Genomic DNA, 20,836 nt, shown 5'->3' with positions numbered 1-20,836 from the left:
AGAAATGTCACAGACAAATTAAAAATAAGATTTCCTGGGGCACATGGCTGGCTTAGTCGGTGGAACATGTGACTCTTGATCTCAAGGTCACAAGTTCAGGCCCCACATTGGATGTGGAGCCTGCTTGCTTTTTTTTTTTTTAAAGGATTTCCTTTGGATTATTAAAAAGAGCTCATAAATGTGGGGTTTTTTTTTAAGATTTTATTTATTTATTTAAGGGAGAGTGGGAGAGAGAACACGAGAGAGTGCAAGAAAGAGAGAGCACAGGGAGGGGGGAGGAGGAGAGGGAGAGGGAGAAGCAGGCTCTCTGCTGAGCAGGGAGCCTGACATGGGGCTCCATCCCAAGACCCTGGGATCATGACCTGAGCTGAAGGCAGACGCTTAACCGACTGAGCCACCCAGGCAGCCCTGTAAATGAGTTTTAAAGTGAACTTTTCCCCCTGGCTCTTCTGAGTGTGAAGTATATTACTAGGTGATGATGAATGAAATAGGATTATTTCCTTTGGAATGTTATAATTTAAAAGTACTGAGGTGGACAGGCAGTTAAATAACCTGAAGCAAGCTGAATTAGCCAGGAATGTTCCAAACAAATATAATTGGAACTTTAGAAGAAAATTATGATCTATAATGTTATAGCAGTTTTCCATAGTGCACTTTTAAGCATAATGTGGAATATTAGAAAGTAAATATTATTACCCCTGACACCCAATAAAGTTCCTTTTAAAACACACATACACAAAACAAATGTTTTTTTCAACATAAAAATTAATCACTTGGAGGAGACTTCTGGTTCTGCCAAGTTGGAGAAGCCCTGTTCCTCCTAGGTCCTCTTTTACAACTAAAACACCTTAGACATAACACATCAAACAAGTACAGGAATACTCTGAAAGGTGGAAACAAGAAAGGAGACTGCCTACAGACTTTGGGACTCAAAGAATGACACAAATAGTGAGTTCCTTGGGTTTTTTTTTATTGCCTCCCATATATCTTGGACAGGTCCTGTAAAAGCCTCCAACCTGAACCACCAATAGACACAGACAAAAGGGACTCCAAGAAAAGCCTGTCCTCTCTAGCCAAGTGAATGAGGAAAGGGTAGCCTAACAATAGTAAATCTTTTTGACAGTACTCACCCTACTGTAGCCAAACACCCCAGAAAAATCCCACCCTACACCAAAGAAGCAAGTGGCAGTGCTTGAATTCCTCCACTCGATGATGTTGGCTGTGCAGATCAAGGACCTGATCTCCCCATTCCTTGCCTAGCAAAAGCAGATAGCACTTTGATTCTCCCTGCTGGGTGGTTTTGGCAGGGTGAGCAGGATCTGATCTTCCCTCACTGCCCCCCCGCCCCTGTGCCACCACCTGCAGAAGGAGGTGATGCTCTCACTAAGGTAGTGTCAGTGGGGTCCAGGAGCCAGTTGAGCCTCCATCCCAATCTGGAAGCAGTGAAACTTAACAAGGTGCTGTGAGGCTAGGGTAGTCCCCACTAAGCCTCCCCTTGCCCTGTGTCAATGAGGAGCTGAGCTTATACCTTCACCTAAAATCAACAAGGCAGAATAAGATGGTTGGAGGTGGACTAGTCAATTCTGCTTCCCTTCTTTCCTGATGTCATTGGGGCCCAGTGGGCAGCTGAGCCTCCCTGCCCCTCATCTGGCATCTACAAGGCAGAACAAAATGGTGGATGGCAGGGGTGGTTGGCACTCCACTTCCCCTTTTTCCCTCCCCTGTTAGTTGGGCCCTTAAGGAAGCTGAACTTTCCACTCTACCTTACAGCAACAAAGCAGTGCAAGTCAGCCCCCTGCTTTCTTTCTCCCTATTGGCAGTGTGATCCATCAGGTAGATGAGCTTGTACCCCTACTCAGAGGCAATGTGATGGTGCAGGTTGGTTCCCCACTTTCACTGGTACCAGGAATGGAACTAACTTCCATCCCACTCCTATTCAAAAAAGCAAGAGTCACTGCACCACTTTAGCCAGGGTGGTGTCAGTGGGGCCCAGCAGGAAGCTGAACATACACAGTCACCCTGCCCTTACACTAATTCTCACCTAGTAGACTGCCAGCTAAAAAATGATTAAATAGGATTCAGTCTTGGGCGCCTGGGTGGCTCAGATGGTTAAGCATCTGCCTTCGGCTCAGGTCATGATCCCGGGGTCCTGGGATCGAGTCCCACATTGGGCTCCCTGCTAGGTGGGGAGCCTGCTTCTCCCTCTGCCTCTGCCTCTCTCTCTTTCTCTCTCTCTGACTCTCATGAATAAATAAATAAAACATTAAAAAAAAATAGGATTCAGTCTTCTCTCCAAAATTTCCATTATACAATTGAAGGTCACTGTACTAGGAACCAAGAAAATGACAACATGAATGAGAAAAAAGTCAACAGCTACCAACACCAAGATGCTTCAGGTGTTAGAATTATCTGACAAGGATTTTAAAGCAGCCATCATAAAAATGCTTCCATGAGCAATCACAAACACATTCGAAACAAATGAAAAAAAAATTGTCTCAAAAGATATAAAGTAGAATATGGAAACTTTAGAACTGAAAGATACAGGAACTAAAATAAACTTACTATATGGGCTTTATAGAAGAGGGGGCGTAACGGGAAAGAGTAATTTTGAAGATTGATCCAGTTACCTAATTGGAACAACAGAGGAAAAAAACTGACCAAAAAAAAAAAAAAAGCCTAGGAGCCTGGGGAATATTAACAAGAGATTTAACATCCATGTCACCATAGTCCCAGAAAGTGAAGAAAAAGAGTGGACCTGAAGAAATAATGGCCTAAACTTGCTCAGTTTGGCAAAAGACAAAATCTACAGATTCATGAAACTCACTGAACCCCAAACAAGATAAACCCAAAGTAATCCATGCCCAGACACATCAAAATCAAACCTTTGGAAATGAGAACTTGTTTAATGGGTATGGAGTTTCAATTTTGCAAGATGAAAATGTTTTTGAGATTGGTTGCACAACAGTGTAAATATATTTAACACACTGAACTATACACTAAAAAGTGTTTAAGATGGTAAATTTTATGTTGTGTGTATTTTACCACAATTTTTAAAAATTTGTAATCAAACTAAAAGTAAAGCAAAGAATCTTGAAAGCAGCTAATGAGAAATGAACTATTACATATAAGGGAACATTCAAATGACAGCACATACCACATTAGAAACCATGGAAGCCAGAAGAAAATGGCACCAGTTTTCAAATGCTGAAAGAAAAGAACTGTCAACCCAGAATTCTATACCCAGTGAAAATATCCTTCTGGAATGAAGGTGCACTCAAAACAGTCTCAGATGAAGGAAAGCTAAGAGAATTTGTCTATAACAGACCCTGAAAGAACTACAGGTAGTTTCAAGCAGAAAGGAAATTTTACTTTTTTTTTTTTAAAGATATTATTTATTTATTTGACAGAGAGAGACACAGTGAGAAAGGAAACACAAGCAGGGGGAGTGGGAGAGGGAGAAGCAGGCTTCCTGCTGAGCAGGGAGCCCAATGCAGGGCTCGATCCCAGGACCCTGGGATCATGACCTGAGCTGAAGGCAGATGCTTAACGACTGAGTGCTTTTAAAAGAACGATCTAGGGGCGCCTGGGTGGCTCAGTTGGTTAAGCGACTGCCTTCGGCTCAGGTCATGATCCTGGAGTCCCTGGATCGAGTCCCGCATCGGGCTCCCTGCTTGGCAGGGAGCCTGCTTCTCCCTCTGACCCTCCCCCCCCTCATGTGCTCTCTGTCTCTCTCATTCTCTCTGTCTCAAATAAATAAATAAAATCTTAAAAAAAAATAAAAAAATAAAAACGATCTAGAATATCAAGAATAAAGGAATAATATGAATTATATAGTCTTTTCCAGAAAATAGAAGAGGAAACACTTCATAACTCACTTTATGAGGCCAGTATTACCCTGAAACCAAGACCTAAAGACAGGACAGAAAAGAAAGCTATAGACCAGTATCCCTCAAGAACATAAACATAGTATCCTCAACAAAATATTAGCAAAAGAAATCAAGCAATATATGAAAAGAGCTATACACTGTGATCAAATGGATTTTATTCCAAGGATGTAAAACTGGTTCGGTATTCAAAAATCATTCAGTATAGCCCACCATATTAAAAAGGAAGAAAAATCACATCATGTTAATAGTGCAGAAAAAGCATTAAACTGAATTAAACATTCATAATAACTCATCAAACTACGAATAAAAGGGAACTTAGTTTGATAAAGAATACACAAAAAAACCCCACAGATAACATCATACTTAATGGTGAAAGACTGAATGCTTTTCCTTTAATATCAAGTAAAAGACAAGGATGTCCATTCTCACCACTGCTATTCAGCCTAGTCCTGGAAATTCAAAAGGTAAAGGAACTAAAATATCTAATACAAGATAAAAATAAAGTGGAAGGATCAACCCAATTTTAAGCTTCAGTAATCAAAATTGACACTTCAGCAATCAAAATTCTGTGGTATTGGTAAAAGGATAAACACAGGGGCACCTGGGTAGCTTAGTCAGGTTGGGTGTCCGACTCTTGATCTCAGCTCAGGTCTTGATCTGAGGGTCGTGAGTTCAATATAGAATGCAGAAATAGACCCATACAAGTACAGCCAGTTGATTTTTATCAAAGATGCAAAAGCAGTTCAATGGAAAAAGGATAGATGGCCTTTTCAACAGTGGTGCTTGGAGCAGTTACACATCCATGGGTAAAACTATTTTACTATAATCATTATATATATATATATATAAAACTATATAATATATATAAATATATAACTATAATCATTAATTATAGTGCACCTCAACATCACACCTTACACAAAAACTAATTCAAAATGTATCATGGGGGAATTAAGAGTATACTTGATGACCAATGAGTAATGTATAGAATTGTTGAATCACTGTATTGTACACCTGAAACTAATATAACACCATATTAACTATACTGGATTTAAAATAGAAAATAGAAAAAAAAAGTGATAAAAAGACACAAAAAAGAAAAAACGCAAACAGAAAAAAATGTAGCATGGATTTAAATGTAAAATATAAAACTTAGAATTTAGACCTAGAAGAAACTTTTCAGGACTTTGGGATAAATGAATTCTTAGACCAGACACCAAACAATCCATAAAAGGAAAAAAATTAGACTTTATTAAAATTCAAAACATTTGCTCTATGAAAACAACCCTGTTAAGTCAATGAAAAGACAAGTTACAGATTGGGTAGAAATATTTGCAAACTTGTATCTGAGAGGGCTTGTATCTAAAATATATAAAGAACTCTCTAAACTTAACAGTAACTTAAGCTCAACAATCCATTTAGAAATCTGACAAAAGAGAAGAACAGCATTTCACTGAAGAGGATATATGGATAGTCAATAAGCATATGAAAAGATGTCAACATGGTTAGCTATCAGGGAAATTAAAATCATGATGAGCTATCAGTACACACCTATTAAAACAGCCAAAATAAAAAATAGTGGCAATATTGAATCTTGGTGAGGATGTGGACAAACTGGATTTCTCATGCATTGCTAGTGGAAGTGTAAAATGATAAAGCCTTTCTGGAAAATAGTTTGGCTGTTTCTTTAAAAACTAAACATCAACTTATTGTATGACCCAACAGTCATACTCCTGGACATTGATCCCAGAGAAATGAAAACGAATGTCCACACAGAAGTCTGTACACAAATTTTCATAGCAGTTCTATTTGTAATATCCAAAACTTAGAAACCAAATGTCATTCAGTGGGTGAATGGTTAAACAAGCTGTGATACCTCCACACTAGAATGCTACTCGGCAACTAAAAGGAATGGATTATTGATACATGGAGCAATTTGGATGACTCTCAAGGATGAATTTATATTCCGTGAATAACTTTAAATACTGTATGATTCCATTAACATAACATTCTTGAAATGACAAAATTGTAGAAATGGAGACAAGATCAGTGGTTGCAAGGGTTAGAAAGGGGCAGGAGGGAGGTGGGCGTGGTTATAAAGGGGTCAGCACACAAGATTCTGGTGTTGATGAACTAACTGTTCAGTATCTTTATAGTGGTGGTAGATACAGGAACCTACAATGTGATAAGTTGCTTAGAACACACACAAGAACCTGTAAAACTAGTGAAATCTGAATAAGGTCTGGGCTTTGTACTGGTATAAATTTCCTGTTTTTTTGTTTTTTTTTTTAAAGATTTTATTTATTTATTTGAGACAGAGAGCATGAGAGGGAGGAGGGTCAGAGGGAGAAGCAGACTCCCCGCCGAGCAGGGAGCCCGACGCGGGACTGGATCCCGGGACTCCAGGATCATGACCTGAGCCGAAGGCAGTCGCTTAACCAACTGAGCCACCCAGGCGCCCAATTTCCTGGTTTTGACGGGAAGTTATGTAAGATGTAACCACTGGGTTAAAGGTATATGGGACCACTCTTTTATTTTTCCAACTTCCTGTGAATCTAATCATTAATTTAAAAGTTAAAAAAAAGTCAGCACTAGATAAAATTCAATGTCTATTTCAATTAAAAACAGTAAAACAGGAATAAAAGGGTGTGTCTTTAATGTTATTAAAAAACAGTCTCAGACCAATAGCCAGCATCATGCCTGATGGGTACATATTTTAAGTCAATCTCATTAAAACTATGCCTGCTGTTTTCACCTCTATTTTATACTTAGAAAGAGTTTGCTAATGCAATTAGACAAGAAAATCAGAGTACTCAAAAGAATAGTAAAAAATTACTGTTCATAGATGATATAATTATCTACTTGGATAATTTTTTTTTTTTTTAAGATTTTATTTGACAGAGACACAGCAAGAGAGGGAACACAAGCAGGGGGAGTGGGAGAGGGAGAAGCAGGCTTCCTGCTAAGCAGGGAGCCCGATGCGGGGCTCGATCCCAGGACCCTGGGACCATGACCCGAGCCGAAGGCAGACGCTTAATAACTGAGCCACCCAGGTGCCCCTCTACTTAGATAATCTAAGGAAGCCACTAAAAAGGTTCTTTAAAAACTAATGATAGTCTCGGGCGCCTGGGTGGCTCAGTTGGTTGAGCGACTGCCTTCGGCTCAGGTCATGATCCTGGAGTCCCTGGATCGAGTCCCGCATCGGGCTCCCTGCTTGGCGGGGTGTCTGCTTTGCCCTCTGACCCTATCCCCTCTCATGTGTTCTCTCTCATTCTCTCTCTCAAATAAATAAATAAATAAAATCTTTAAAAAAAAAATAAAAACTAATGATAGTCTCATAAGGTGGTATTATACAAAATACATATTCAGAAATCAATGAATAGCTTTCCTAGTTAAAAAGGGTAGGGGTACCTGGGTGGCTCAGTTGGTTAAGTGTCTGCCTTCGGCTTGGGTCATGATCCCAGAGTCCCAGGATCGAGCATTGCATCAGGATCCCTGCTCAGCGGGGAGTCTGCTTCTCCCTCTGCCCTTCCTCCTGCTCATGCTCTCTCTCTCTGTCAAATAAATAAATAAAATCTTTTAAAAATGGTAATGGAAAAAAATCTCATTCAAAATAGTAAAAATATTATATTTTTGGAAATTAACATAACAAGCAAAGGGCAGGAATTAAATTTAAAAATTAGTTGCATTAAAGAATAATTTGAATAAATTGAGAGAAAAGCTATGGTTCTTTAAATTACTTTAAATAAGATTCAAGGTTTGTTTTTTTTTTATCGTTTATATTTAAGAATTGAGGGTAACCTCCTGTCTTGAATGAACATTCCCAGATTTTTAGTTTTTTAAAAATTTCTTAAGCTTCTTTTAGTTATTTTATAGTTTATCTGAACAATGCCAACAATTTTTAGTAAAATGCACTTATTAATAGTGTTTATGCTTAATACATGTACAGCTAGAATTAATCATGGAGCTATAATTAGGAACTTTTATCTTTGATTATTTTTTCAGAAATAAACCTTGCTGCCAGGTTGTGTTTATATACCTTTGGTAATTTTTAAATATGTATACACATATTTTTTTAATGAGCGAGTAGTTTGGATTGTTTTTTTTTCTAAGTAAATTCAACTCCAAACTTGTCTAAAACACTTTGTGTTAAGATACAGTTGATACTACACAAATAGGAATTTTGCTTGGATGTTAAGCTCTGATTTATTGTGTATTTGAGCAAATCCCATTCTGTCTCAGTTTACTACTTGCAGGCTATTATTGCTGTCTTCTTTTTGTTCATAAGGGTCTTTATAAGACTATATAATTTTAAGTGATTGTTAACCATTACATTATCAGTAACATATATTGGGTTCGGTTCAGCAGACTTTCAAGCACCATTTGTTTTATCAGTGAGGAAACAGATTCAGGTCATTTTGCCATAGTCACATAACAAAAGCTTGAGCTTTGAAGCCCATTATCATGGTGTATCTGTTTTAGGTAGGAGGGCTTCAGTAAGCCTCTGGAAACCAGAAGAAATCATTAGACTTGTTCCTTAGACTCTTAAATTAGCCAACCCAAGTAATGCATTAAAGAGTTATCTAGTACTCAAATTTTTAGCCCTCAAAATGGAAGTGGACCCATTAGGATAAGAGACTCATCAGAATCCCCTCAAATATTTGTCATTTGTCATTTCCTCTGGCAAGGTGAGCAGGAAGAAAGAGAAGCTAACACTGAACACCCAAGACACAATGAGCTTTACCACAACCTCCAACATAACTAGTATCCAAATCTTGTGGATTAGAAAACTGAAGCTCATGTTAAGTAACTTGCCCAAAGTCACACCTATAAAAAAGGGCATAGTCAGGTTTTGAAGCTTAATATGTCAGACTCCAAAGCCCACGATCTTTTCTCTACACTGTGATTTCCCAGACTTGTCTAATCACAGGAATCATCTAAAGTAGCTGTTTAAAAAATGAAATACCATGGGGCTTCTGGAACTTCTGATTGATTTTCGGATAAGGCCGGGTAGTGTATCATTACCAGGAATCTTAGGTGATTCTGATCATCAGACAGGTTTGGAAAATACTACCAACTCCATTAGAGTACTAAGAGGTGGGACTTGAAGGTATTAGGAAGGCAGGAATAGGTTTCGGAGTAGATAGAGGAGCTTAAAAAAACAAGTTGACACTTCATTTTCAACACTAGTGAAATAAGAATAATAAAATTGGGAGCACCTGGCTGTCTCAGTCAGTGGAGCATGCAACTCTTGATCTCGGGGTTGTAAGTTTGAGCCCCGTGTTGGATGTAGAAATTACTTAAAAATAAAATCTTAAAAAAATAGTAAAATTGGATTGTGGAAATTATAAAAGTGCTTTAGGTTCCTTACTCTTCACAGAAAAACGATGTTTTCTTTTTCTTAGTACTTCTCTTTCAGGTGACAGTATTTATACAATCATTCTTTGACATTATCCTTGTTTACAGTTGGGTACAAAGGCACCGCTGAAGGAGATAGATAAAACTGTATTTTGGATGCAGATAAGAAAGAAGGAATTAGACTTAGAAATAACATAAAGGGGCGCCTGGGTGGCTCAGTCAGTTAAGTGCCCAACTCTTGATTTCTGCTCAGGTCATGATCCCAGGGTTGTGAGATGGAGCCTCGCATCCTCGGGCTCTGCCCTGAGGCCAGGAGCCTGCTTAAGATTCTGTCTCTCCCTCCCTTTGTGTGTCCGTGCGTGCCCAAGCGCGCGCGGGCGCACAGACACACACACACACACTCTCTCTCTCTCCAAAAAAAAAAAAAAGAAATAACATAAAAACAGCTTTAAATACAGAATCAGTAATTTCCTCAGGTGAAAACCCTAGAAAATCTTTAATAACTTTAATCCTTAAAGTTTAAGGATTAAAGTCACAAGATTATAACATTGTCAAGCTGGAAGAGCTCTTAGATAACCACATATTTTATGCATGAAGAAACCACAACTCAAGAGAGGCTTAAGGACTTGCCCACAGTCCTGTGGCAAACTTTCAAATCCATGCTGGCCAAGGTTCCATCTAACTCTTACAGATTGCAGATAAGTACCAAAAAATAGTGACTTTTCCACAGTCACACTGCTTTTTAGAAATAAATTTACGGTAAATCATGTTTACCTTATATTCCCTACTTTGTTTTATCTAATTTTACGGTTTCTTCCTTCTTTAAATGCCCTATTGAGAGTGTGAATATATTCAAAGGGATTGCTTTTAGGAGATTATGATTTTAAATATTATGTCTGAACATGATGTTCAGAACATGATGTTAGAAAAATGAACCATTACCTTCTTAGAATAGTAGAGTTAACAAATGGACACTTTAAGAACATGTGTTATGGAGGACTCTAGGTTCTCTACTTTTGATTAAAAAGCTTTATAGAGAAAAATGAGCAAAGGTAGATGTCTATACATGAATTCTAACAGCATTTCTGTGTAGGAGTACGAGCTTTGGATTCAGACTTCGGTTCGGTTATCTTATCTGCAAACCTAATAGCTCTGTGATCTTGGAAAAGTTACTCAGTTTTTTCTTCTCTGCTATACATAATAACACACCTCATAGTTTATTAATGATTAATTGGGATTAAATGAGAATATATGTAACATGGCTAACACTGTATTTTGAACAAAATGAGCATTGCATAAGGGATGGCTGTGGTTATTAATACCTTGAGCCAGTAGTTTTATATAAGAATATTAATTTCTGAATGACTGCTTTATTTCTTTATTCACTTTCTTTATCATAATCAGAAAATATGATCTGTAAAATTCCTGCTTTGAAGACTTTTATGGTTTAGACATACTCTATAATTTTTCATAGATACTTGAAAAGGACCCATATTCTTTTTGCATTATAAAATTCAATATCTACCTAATCTAATGTAAATTGCTTCAAATGCTTTGTCCTTATTTCATTTATTATGCTAGCTGATACTAGTGTGCTAAAGTTTCCCCTCCTCTTTTGTGTTTGTTCGTTTCATGTTATAGTCCCCAAAACATCTTTTGTGTTTTGTGGTTAGTCTATGATTTAATGTTTTTAATGACTTGTTTGAAAAAATAACATGTTAATTGTAGAAGATCTGAAAAATAGTGAAACACACACAGAAGGAAAAAAACATTTTTACTCTTACTAAGATATATCGTTATTAAAAAGATTTAAATGTGATTAAGAGCAGGGGTGTTAGATTCAGACTTGGGTTTGAATTTAGGCCCTGTTTACTAACCTTAGGCACAATATTAGACTTTTTTATTTATTTGACAAATATTTATTGAGCACCTACTTTGTGCCAGGCATTTTGCTAGGGGCTTAGGATATAGTGCTTAAAAAGATTGACATACCCATCTTGGCTTAATTTCCTCATTTGTAAATTAGTGATAATGCCTCACAGAGTTGTTAGAAACATCAAAGGTGATCTATAGTACTTAACACTTGCCTGGTGTGTGGTAATTGCTCAGTAAATGATAGCAATTATTATCGCTATATGTATTAAATGCTAATTACATTTTTAGTCCAAATCAGATGATCTTTTTAATTGGCTATAGGTTTTTGCCTCACATTTTATTTTTGGCCTCAATATTACAAACTCTTTCTTTTTCATTATGCTTTTCTAGTCTTACGTCTTTTGTTTGAATTTCTCTTTAAAGCAGTAAATAATTGTATGGGCTTTTTAACCTTTTAAAAGATGTAACCTGTCACTCTTAAAGTTTTTATTATCAAGTATTTCAAACACATAGTATAGAATAGTATAGAGAGAATAGTATAGTGAACTACCATAGTAAGAGAGAATAATATAGAGAGAATAGTATAATGAACTACCATATTCCCTTACCCAGCCTCCAAGGTTGTCAACTCATGGCCAATCTTATTTTATCTGTACTCCCCTCATGCCCACACACACATTCTCCCCCCCCCCCCCCCCCCGGCTCCAGTGGATTATTTTGAAGCTAATCCTAGATACATATATTCAGATGTAAATATTTCATTTATATTTCTTAAAAGATGAAGACTTTTAAAAACACATAACCACCATAATATCATCCCTCATAAAAATGTCAGTAATTCTGTAATAGCATCAAATTCCAGTAAGACACTTTCTTTAAATTAGACACTTTAAACTTTACATCTCTTACATTATTTCTTTTGAAATGATTTCTATCATCTTAAGTTTTTTATTCTTTCTTTGTGGTTTTTTTTCTTCTGACATATGGATTGTTTTTGTTTGAGGAGGTTATGAAATACTGAAGAAAGAATTATAGAGCTAGAAAGACCTGGGTTTGAGTCCTGCTCTTGCCATTCACTGACTTTGCTGAGCCTTGGTTTCCTCATCTGTAAAACAGGGGTGATTATACCTACCTTATGTTCTTAGGGTTGAATGTGATGCTTTCATAAAGTAGTTTTTACAGTCTTTGCCAGTTATTATCTTCTCTAGTGATTTGGACTGTAATAAAGAAATACAATTTTTGGTTATCATATGGTTTCTTAAAACATTCCAAAATTTATATTTATTAGCTAACTACTAAAAATAGTGGTTTTTAAATAATCCTTTTAGGACAGAGAGAACTGAGAATCTTTTTCTCCCTTCTTCCACTACCTCTTTTATTTGAGTCTACATTAATTTAGCTTGAGATTACAAATCTTACCTTTAACTTTCTAAGTTTTATATTGTTTATATACTTATATCAACTATTTACTCTTCATTATTGACCCTTTCTCCTTTAGTGGGGTTAATTATTTTATTCATTTGTTTCTAGATACTAAGTTGATGTCAGTATACTTCACCAGTTCTTCCCTACCTCAGTGTTCTTAAGGTCTTATTTTGGTTCTCTTTCAATGGTCTAGGACTTACCTTTGAACAATTTATGAAAAAAGATACTACCAGGATGGTGAAATGTTATAAGATTTTGCTGATCTAAGAATAATTTCCTGTGACCTTTGTACATGAAAAACTAGGACAAGGTATACAATTCTTAGATCATAACTTTTCCCTTTCAACTCTCTGTAAGTCATTACTTCATTGTCTTCTGGCATTTTATTGTTGCAGAGGAAAAATCTGAGGTCATTCTGATTTTAGTTCCTTTGAAAATAACCTATTTTTTTCTGCTTGTATGCTTGTAGGATTATATCTTTATCCTTGAAATTTAAAAACATTTGCCAGGATATGTCTTGGTGTTGATGATCTCTGTTGAACCTTCTCAGTCTCCAGTCTCAGGTATTTTTTTTTTCAGAACTGGAAAGTTTTCTTATACTTTTGATTGATTAAAATGCTCTGTTTTTTTTTTTTCTTTAGGAACATCTGTTATTCATAGATTATTTCTATGTCTGTCCTCCATAGTTTTTTAATCTTTTCTTTCATTTTTTTTCATTTATTCAAGTTTGTCCTCTGTGGCATGGATTCCGTTTTCTGCAGTGTCGATTCTAATATTTGCTATTCACAATGCAGATTTAATTTTGGCTACTGTGTTTTCATTTCTTTATTCTTACCTCAACATACTCCTGTTTCATAAGCAGAATTCCCCTTAGGGGTACACTCCAAAAAACATAAGGTGGTTTCAGGCCTAAAGTGTATCTATTTTCCGAGGCCACAACCACAGGACTATACAGGAAAAAAAAGCTTCTGAAAGGGTCCTCTAAAACTTAAAAACATAGATATATAACCAGAGGTCATTTCTACCCTAGTCTAGAAAATAGAACAGTCTTGAGTACTAGCAGGCCTTCAGTTGCTTGAGGAATAGCAAAGCAACCCATAAGGGCAACTTAACTAGAAATAATGGATTTTTCCAATTATATTGATTGCATTTTTTCCTCATTATAAAAATAATAAATAATAAATGCATATAATTTTGAAAATACAGTACAAGAAGAAAATCCTATGACCCAGGTAACTACTGATAAGATTTGATATATATTTTTCCAGTTACATACACACATGTTGGGGGGGGCACAAAATTGGGTCGTGCTGTATAGTTTTGTATCCTTTTTAATTTAATACATTACAAGCATATTTTTGCATCATTAATTTTTTGAGGCCCTTATTTTAACCATTGCATAGTATTCCTACATATGAATAGATGTGTTATGATTTATTTAACCAGTCCCCTGTTGGTCATTTAGATTGTTTTCTATTTTTCAGTATAATGAGTATGATGAATATCACTGTACATAAGTCTTTATGCACATCTCTGATATTTCCTTAGGATAAATGAGGAGCTGATTCTTAATCCTGTCATATTGGTAAGGATTATATACATTCCTTATTAAGAATATAAAATGCTTGTTTCTTATTGTTTCAATGTGATTGCATAGAAGATTTTTTGGATTCTGAACAATTTGATGGTATCTGAACTGAAATTCAAGAGAGGTTTCTCATGCCTCATCCTCAGCAGCTTCATGGGACTCCTATTGCATATGCTTTGGGCAGGAGAGCCACTGCTGATTTCAGGGAGTTTGGAAGGCAAATAATACTTGTGGAAACTTGAGGGTGGTTAAAAAAAATACGGTCCTTGCTCATTCCTACAACCTGGTCTCCAAATTAGTACACCAGGCCTCTGGACCCTTTCTTTTCCTCCTCCTTTCCTATTATTTCAGGCTGTTATTCTCTGTAAAGAATTCTTTTCTCCCAGTGTTCATATGTATATTTCATTCCTATGTAGGAGGATGTCAGTAGATGATATTTCCTAGTAATCTCAAGGTAGCATATCATCAGTCACAGATGATTTTTTTAGTTCTAGTATACTTGTACATGATGATCTCCTGCTGGACTCAAAGCATTTTTTTAATGTATTTTATACTTTCTTCAAAGGTATCAAATAGCAACCTAGAAATGTGCATTGTTGTAACATACCATTACAACAAAACAATCTGTTTAATAAAGTTGCTTAAAACGAAATTTTTATTTAGTAAAATATTCTTATTTTTAACATTTGAGAATTTTCCTTAAAATACTTGGGAATACTCTAGAAGTCCTGAAACCTTGGTTCAGAATTACTGGTTTGATCTTTTTTTTTAATTGTTCATCCTTTTTAAAACAGAAAGATGATTTTAGTGATAATTTCATTCCACAACCTTAGAAGTTATTTTGAAAACAATTCCTGCTGAAATGCAGGCTAACAGTCTCCTTTGTCTGATTTGTTCTGATGAGACCCATATTGTACTTTATTCTTATTTTTGACTTTTACACATTTCAGACTAACAGAGTAAAGCATGATTAGCATTTCCTAACCTTTTCCAGTATTTCACATAATATTTGCATATGTACAATCTGCCAAGCTCTGCAGTTTTTTGGCTGGAAGGCATAATGGTGGGATGAGAGAGGATAAATACATTTGCCTCACTTTTAAACTATTCTTTTTTGTCTGTACTCATTCTTTGGCCACATTGTATAAAAATATACTACACTTATGAATGATCTCTTTCACCCTGGTTGGTGGGAAATTGGCTGTATTAAGTAGCAAAACAAGTATCTCAGCACTCTCCTGTACTTCTTCATTGCATTATGTCTCTAGAAGTTAACTGTAGAAATGTATATATTACACAATTCAGGCAAAAGAGAGGGAACAGAAAGTAGCATTTACTGAGCATCTACTATCCTTTGGTGGATCCATTTAAGTACAACATCCCTGTGAGGTAGATATTATGTGCATCTTACAGATGAAGAGACTGAGGCTCAGAATGTTGAGTAACTTACCCAAGGCCAGGTAACTATAGCAGTAAGTGACAGAGCTGGGGTTTAAACCTGGTACTAGTGAGATGCAGACCATATGTTTTTTCTATCTGTTTCTTAAAATTCAGTAAGTTTTCTTATTTAATAGGTACTATTCCTTGAACTTTTGAAACTATAGAAATTGCAGTATCAAGTCAGACTGATGGCCCATGTAACCTAATCTCTAGTGAAGCCAGGAGTCATTTTTCAAAAAGGAAACTTACTAGCTGCATGAGTAATTATGCTCATTTCTAGTAGGTAATATTTGAATCCTTGTTTTGATGAAAGGATTGAAGTAAAAGTGCTTTTTAAAGTAAATTTTTGTAAAGCTTCACCAATATGTAGGATAATGTTGGCTTTTATATTTTCTTCCTTAAATAAATTAAATTGTTCAAAATTTTCAATCTTTCCTAAACTCAGAAAGGAAGTAGATATTTTTGCAAAAGGTAGAGCATAAACTACCTTTAGATCATGTTTCACTTAATTTTTTTTTTCAGATTGCTTTGTTAGTATATTACTGTTAATTGGCTGGGTGAATTTTTTAGAATAGAAATATAAGATTTATGGATTACATGAAGATGAAAATAGCGAAGAGGCTGATTAGCAGATTCAGAATCTTTTTTATAGAGGCCGTAGCAATCCTATAGAGGATCAGAACTAGAAAAAGATGAATCAAAAACTTAAAATTTAAGGCTTTATTCATGAGAGTAAGTGTACCAGCAAGTATACAGGGCTTAGTTGCAGTATGAAGAAGGCAAGGATTTAATCAACAGAAAATTTAGTATGATTCAGCAATGTGTTTTGGGCATTTCAAAAATAATGCATATGTGAACTGCATTAATATAAGTTTATTATCTAGGACAAGGGAGGTGATACGCTCTTTACTCTTCATTGGTCATATCAAGGCTGCAATATTAATTGAATGCAGTTCTGTATACTACCTTTTAAGATGAATTGGGTGCATGCTCAGAAAAGAAGGTGGTCTCATCTATCTGAAAGGAATGTTTGAAGGAACTTGAGTTGGCTAGTAAAGAACAGACTCAGGATGGTTTACAGTAGTAGGTGTAGATTTACTTCCAGTTATTGTACAGATAGAATACAGGCAAGTTAGTCATCATATATTAGTAATCCTACTAAAGGGAATTTGTAGCTGAGGAAAATTACTATATAGTGAAGAATTTTATCTAGGCTGCCTGGTGAGGTAGTACATTCATGTCCTGATAGTGTTCAAATCTAGGTGAGAATGGCAAAAAAAGAACTGAAGCATATGATGTTTATTTGGAATGAAAGACTTTCAAGATCCCTTACCAATCCTAAATGTTTTGATTCCAAGATTAAAAGGACTTTATGGAGTATTATTTTATCCTCATGAAGCTACCTCACCTTAATAATAGTAATTTGCATTGGTACAGTGCTTTATGATTTAAAGTACTTCTTTTAAGTTATCTCAGTTTTGAGTCTAACATTAACCCTTTGGATAGACAGGGCAAGTATCTTCATTTTGAAAAGATAAGATAATAGGCTAGGAGACAGTCTGAATTGCCCAAAATAATAAAGCTTATAAGTGGCAGACCTAGGACTCTATCCCTGGTCTACCTTCCAAGTTTAGTGCTGTTTCTACTATACCAGTTGGCCTTAAAAGTAAGTTATTAGTTGTAATTCTTGCTTTGTATTACATTGAAAATTGCAAGGAGCAGATGGTTCTCAAATTATATTCCCATGGAAAGTGTAATTGTAGCTCAGTTAGATGAAGGGTTCTAAAAGTCAAATAATTGGGAGCCATTCAACAGATCTGTGTTATAGAAAGAGAACTCTGCTGACCAATTAATGAGAAAATCTAGTTTGTACTACTAGATGAATGATGGTACCATTCACTAAGATAGCAAATATAGGAGAAGTAGCAGATTAGTGAGCCATAAAAGGGGTGACTGAATTTTGGATATAATTAAAATGGCTACCATTGATTGTTTACTAAGTGTCAGGCACTGTGCTTAGAGTTTTATATCACTTATCTCACTTAGTCTTTACCACAACTCTCTGAAGATGAGACTTTTAAGTCTCTACTTCTCATACGAAGAAGCTACAGCTTAGTTTCAATAACTTGTCCAAGGCTTCATACTTAGTGTAAGAGCAGAAATTTGAGTCTAGGTGTCTGACTCCAAAGCTAGTGTTCTTAAGAGCTAGTTTAAGGTTTGTCTGTGATGTTTGGATAAAAATGATCAGTATTCAGTTGAATAAATGGTTGTGGCTTTTGGGAGAAAGATGTCTCCTGGAGTTATTTGAGTCCTTACCATAGAAGTGGGCAATACTATAGTCTCTGAAAGTGTCTTAGGATAATAAAGATTTTATAACTGCCTCCCCTTTTCTGCATTTTAGCACCATTTCTGTGCTTTGTAATATTGTATAGGCATTCCCTAACCTAGGAACATACTCTATGAGTGTTTGAAAATGAAAGGTACTCTTTTTACAAGTCAGTAGACCTGTGAGATCCTCTAGGATAGATCTCTAGGTTGGGGGCCATGTTTTATTAACCGTTCATCTACAGCTTGGTGCCTAGAACATAGCATGAATGAAATGAAATGGGTGGATGAATGGATGGATAAATAGGGATTTAGAGAGTAGAGAGAGTTCAAATTCAGAGCATCTGCCTCATGTGGGATGAGTGGGCTGCCTTTTATTTTTCAGTTGGTAATGCTCCAAAGATGGTTAGCTTAGATCCTTCTACATTTGTTGAATAGACAAGTGGTCAAGGACATTTACTCCTTTTTCCATTGAAGTAACTAGAGAAGACCTTGTGTTCTTGACTTCTGGTTTTGTTTTGTTTTGTTATTACACAAATAATACATATTCATTGTAGATACATTAGAACATTCAAATATGCAAAAACAAACATATTTTAAATTGTCTAAAATTCTACCACCCAGAAATAGCCACTGTTAACATTTTGCTGTATATCCTTACAGAGTTTTTCCCATACAAATATATACATTGAAATATGTATATATTTATTTAAAATGGGATCATTACAATCCATATTTTTTTGTAAACTGCTTTTTCACTTATTACATGTGACTGTCTTTCCATGTCAATAAATTTACATCTTTATTATCATTTTTAATGACTGTATAGTATTCCATTATATGAATGTACCATCATATATTTAACTAGTTCTCTATTGTTAAGAATTTAGGTTTCCAATTTGGAGTTCTTTTTGGAAAAAGTTATGGTGAGCATTCTTGTATGTACATCTTTGCACACTTGTTTTAATACAGACTTAGATTACCTTCCTGAAAGGTTGTGCTGATTTATACTTTCTCCAGCAGTATATCCTGAGTGCTCTTTTCCCCATACTCATATTAGTGCTGGGTGTTATTTTTTCTGTTAATCATTACCAGTTTGAAAGGCAAAGGTATCTTCCGGTTAAATGCATTTGTTTGATTAGTACTAAGGCTGAACTCTTTTTTCCCTTATTGCTCATTTCTGTTGAGGTTCATCATTTTTTCTTACAGGTTTGTAAAACAAAGTTCTTTATGTATTGAGGATACCAACCCTTTGTCATATGTTGCTTTTTTTGTAATCAATTTGTCTTTTATCTTTTTTGTCTGACAGATGACATTTTAAACTTTTATCGATTCAAATGTCATTTTTTTCCTTTATGATTTCCACCCTCCTTACCCCATAAATATTATTTACCTATATTTTCTTCTAATACTTCGATAATTTTATTTTTGACATTTAAATGTTTTATGCATCTGATTAATCAGTGGAGTTGGAATTTAGAATGTGTTTTGCCAAAGAAAGTATTGTAAATGATGTTCAGTGAGGTTTAAATAACACCATTTGTAATGCATTTAACTATTAAAATAATCTCAAGGGCTCACCTGGAAAGGTAATCATCATTTATTATATTATTTCCATGGAAAATGTTTTTATAGTTAACTTTTAAAGCACAACCTGTTGCATATTGGCAACTACATACTTATATGGTGATTTGGTACTTCATTAGAACCCTGTAGGGGTGAAAATATTCCCATGTGATTTTGTTTTGTCTGCCTTCATTTAACTTTAACTGATGTGAAATCTGTGTTGGTAACTTTCTACTTGCTGTGCTTTTCACAGAATGGACAGCAAATTATGGATGAACCTATGGGAGAGGAGGAGATTAATCCACAAACTGTAAGTAAAATACTGTATCATAAGGGATATAGATAAATCAGATACCATAGAATTTAAGGATTCTTATTTTTATTTATTTTTTATTTTTTATTTTTTTTAAGGATTCTTATTTTTAAACTGAGCAAAGTAATGATCTTACGGTATTAGAAACTTGTTGATGCTTTCACATTAATTTTACCAAAATATAGTCTTGAATATGCTATGCCATTTTAAAAAACTGTTTAATAAGACTGATTTTAAGAGAATGATAAAACAAATTGCTTTATATTGTTGAAAGTTTTTCATTAGTACCTTAAAGCTTATTTTTTAAAGATTTTATTGATTTATTTGAGAGAGAGCACGAGCAGGGGTTGGGGAGGGAGGGGGACAAGTAGACTCCCCACTGAGCAGGGAGCCCCATGAGGGGCTCCATCCCAGGACCTTGGGATCATGACCTGAGCCAAAGGCACATGCTTAACCAACTGAGCCACCTAGGTGCCCACTTAAAGGTTATTTTTTTTAAAAATCAAACTAAACATAGATTTATTAGAGACAAAAATATAAAGGTGATACTTTATAGAAGTATTTAACATAGAAGATGAATGTTCGCTATTTCCTCATCTTGTTTTTTTATTCACTTCTAAGTCCCCAGCACCAAGACCAGTGAATGGCACATAACAGACACTCATTAAACATTACATAAATGAATTAATAAATTTTCCTACCTTTAAGATATCCATTGTTAGCACAGTTAGTATCTTCATTTTATTCTGTACGTAAGATAGTTATTACTGGTATTTACAAAATATATATTCTCCAACTTGCTCTTTTCACTTAAAGTCTAGAACATCTTTTTATGACAGTACATGTAGATCTTCTTTTTAAATTGTTGCATGATACTCTATTTTTTTTAGATTTTATTTGTTTATTTGAGAGAGAGAGAGCAGGGGAAGACAGTGGGGAAGAGCAGAGGGAGAGGGACAGGCAGACTCCGTGCTGAGCACAGAGCCCCACATGGGGCTCCATCTCAGGACCTTGAGGTCATGAGCTGAGCCGAAACCAAGAGTCGGACACTTAACCGAC

The 20,836-nt window shown here is 35.6% G+C and overlaps 1 protein-coding gene across 11 annotated transcripts in view; it reads left to right on the top strand.

Moving 5' to 3' along the window:
* RPS6KA3 (ribosomal protein S6 kinase A3) overlaps positions 1–20,836 on the top strand; it is a 116,113-nt gene that overhangs the window by 11,695 nt on the left and 83,582 nt on the right. For 2 of the 11 annotated variants that reach the window (XM_064573863.1, XM_064573866.1), the window contains exons 1-4: positions 12,739–12,855; positions 13,015–13,108; positions 14,094–14,130; positions 19,718–19,774. In XM_064573863.1, the coding sequence (XP_064429933.1) occupies positions 19,733–19,774 (42 nt within the window). In that variant the 5' untranslated portion in view covers positions 12,739–12,855; positions 13,015–13,108; positions 14,094–14,130; positions 19,718–19,732. Of the gene's footprint in view, positions 1–12,738; positions 12,856–13,014; positions 13,109–14,029; positions 14,131–19,717; positions 19,775–20,836 lie in introns of those variants that run through there. The other 9 variants (XM_064573861.1, XM_045875798.3, XM_064573864.1 and 6 more) reach the window with 5 other exon arrangements.

This window comes from Mirounga angustirostris, unplaced genomic scaffold, assembly GCF_029215605.1.
Source record: "Mirounga angustirostris isolate CCGP_5_RB_7025 unplaced genomic scaffold, mMirAng1.0.hap1 SCAF_11, whole genome shotgun sequence".
Lineage (NCBI taxonomy): Eukaryota > Metazoa > Chordata > Mammalia > Carnivora > Phocidae > Mirounga > Mirounga angustirostris.
Note: the sequence above shows the minus strand (reverse complement) of the source record. Positions and strands in the feature narration are given on the sequence as shown.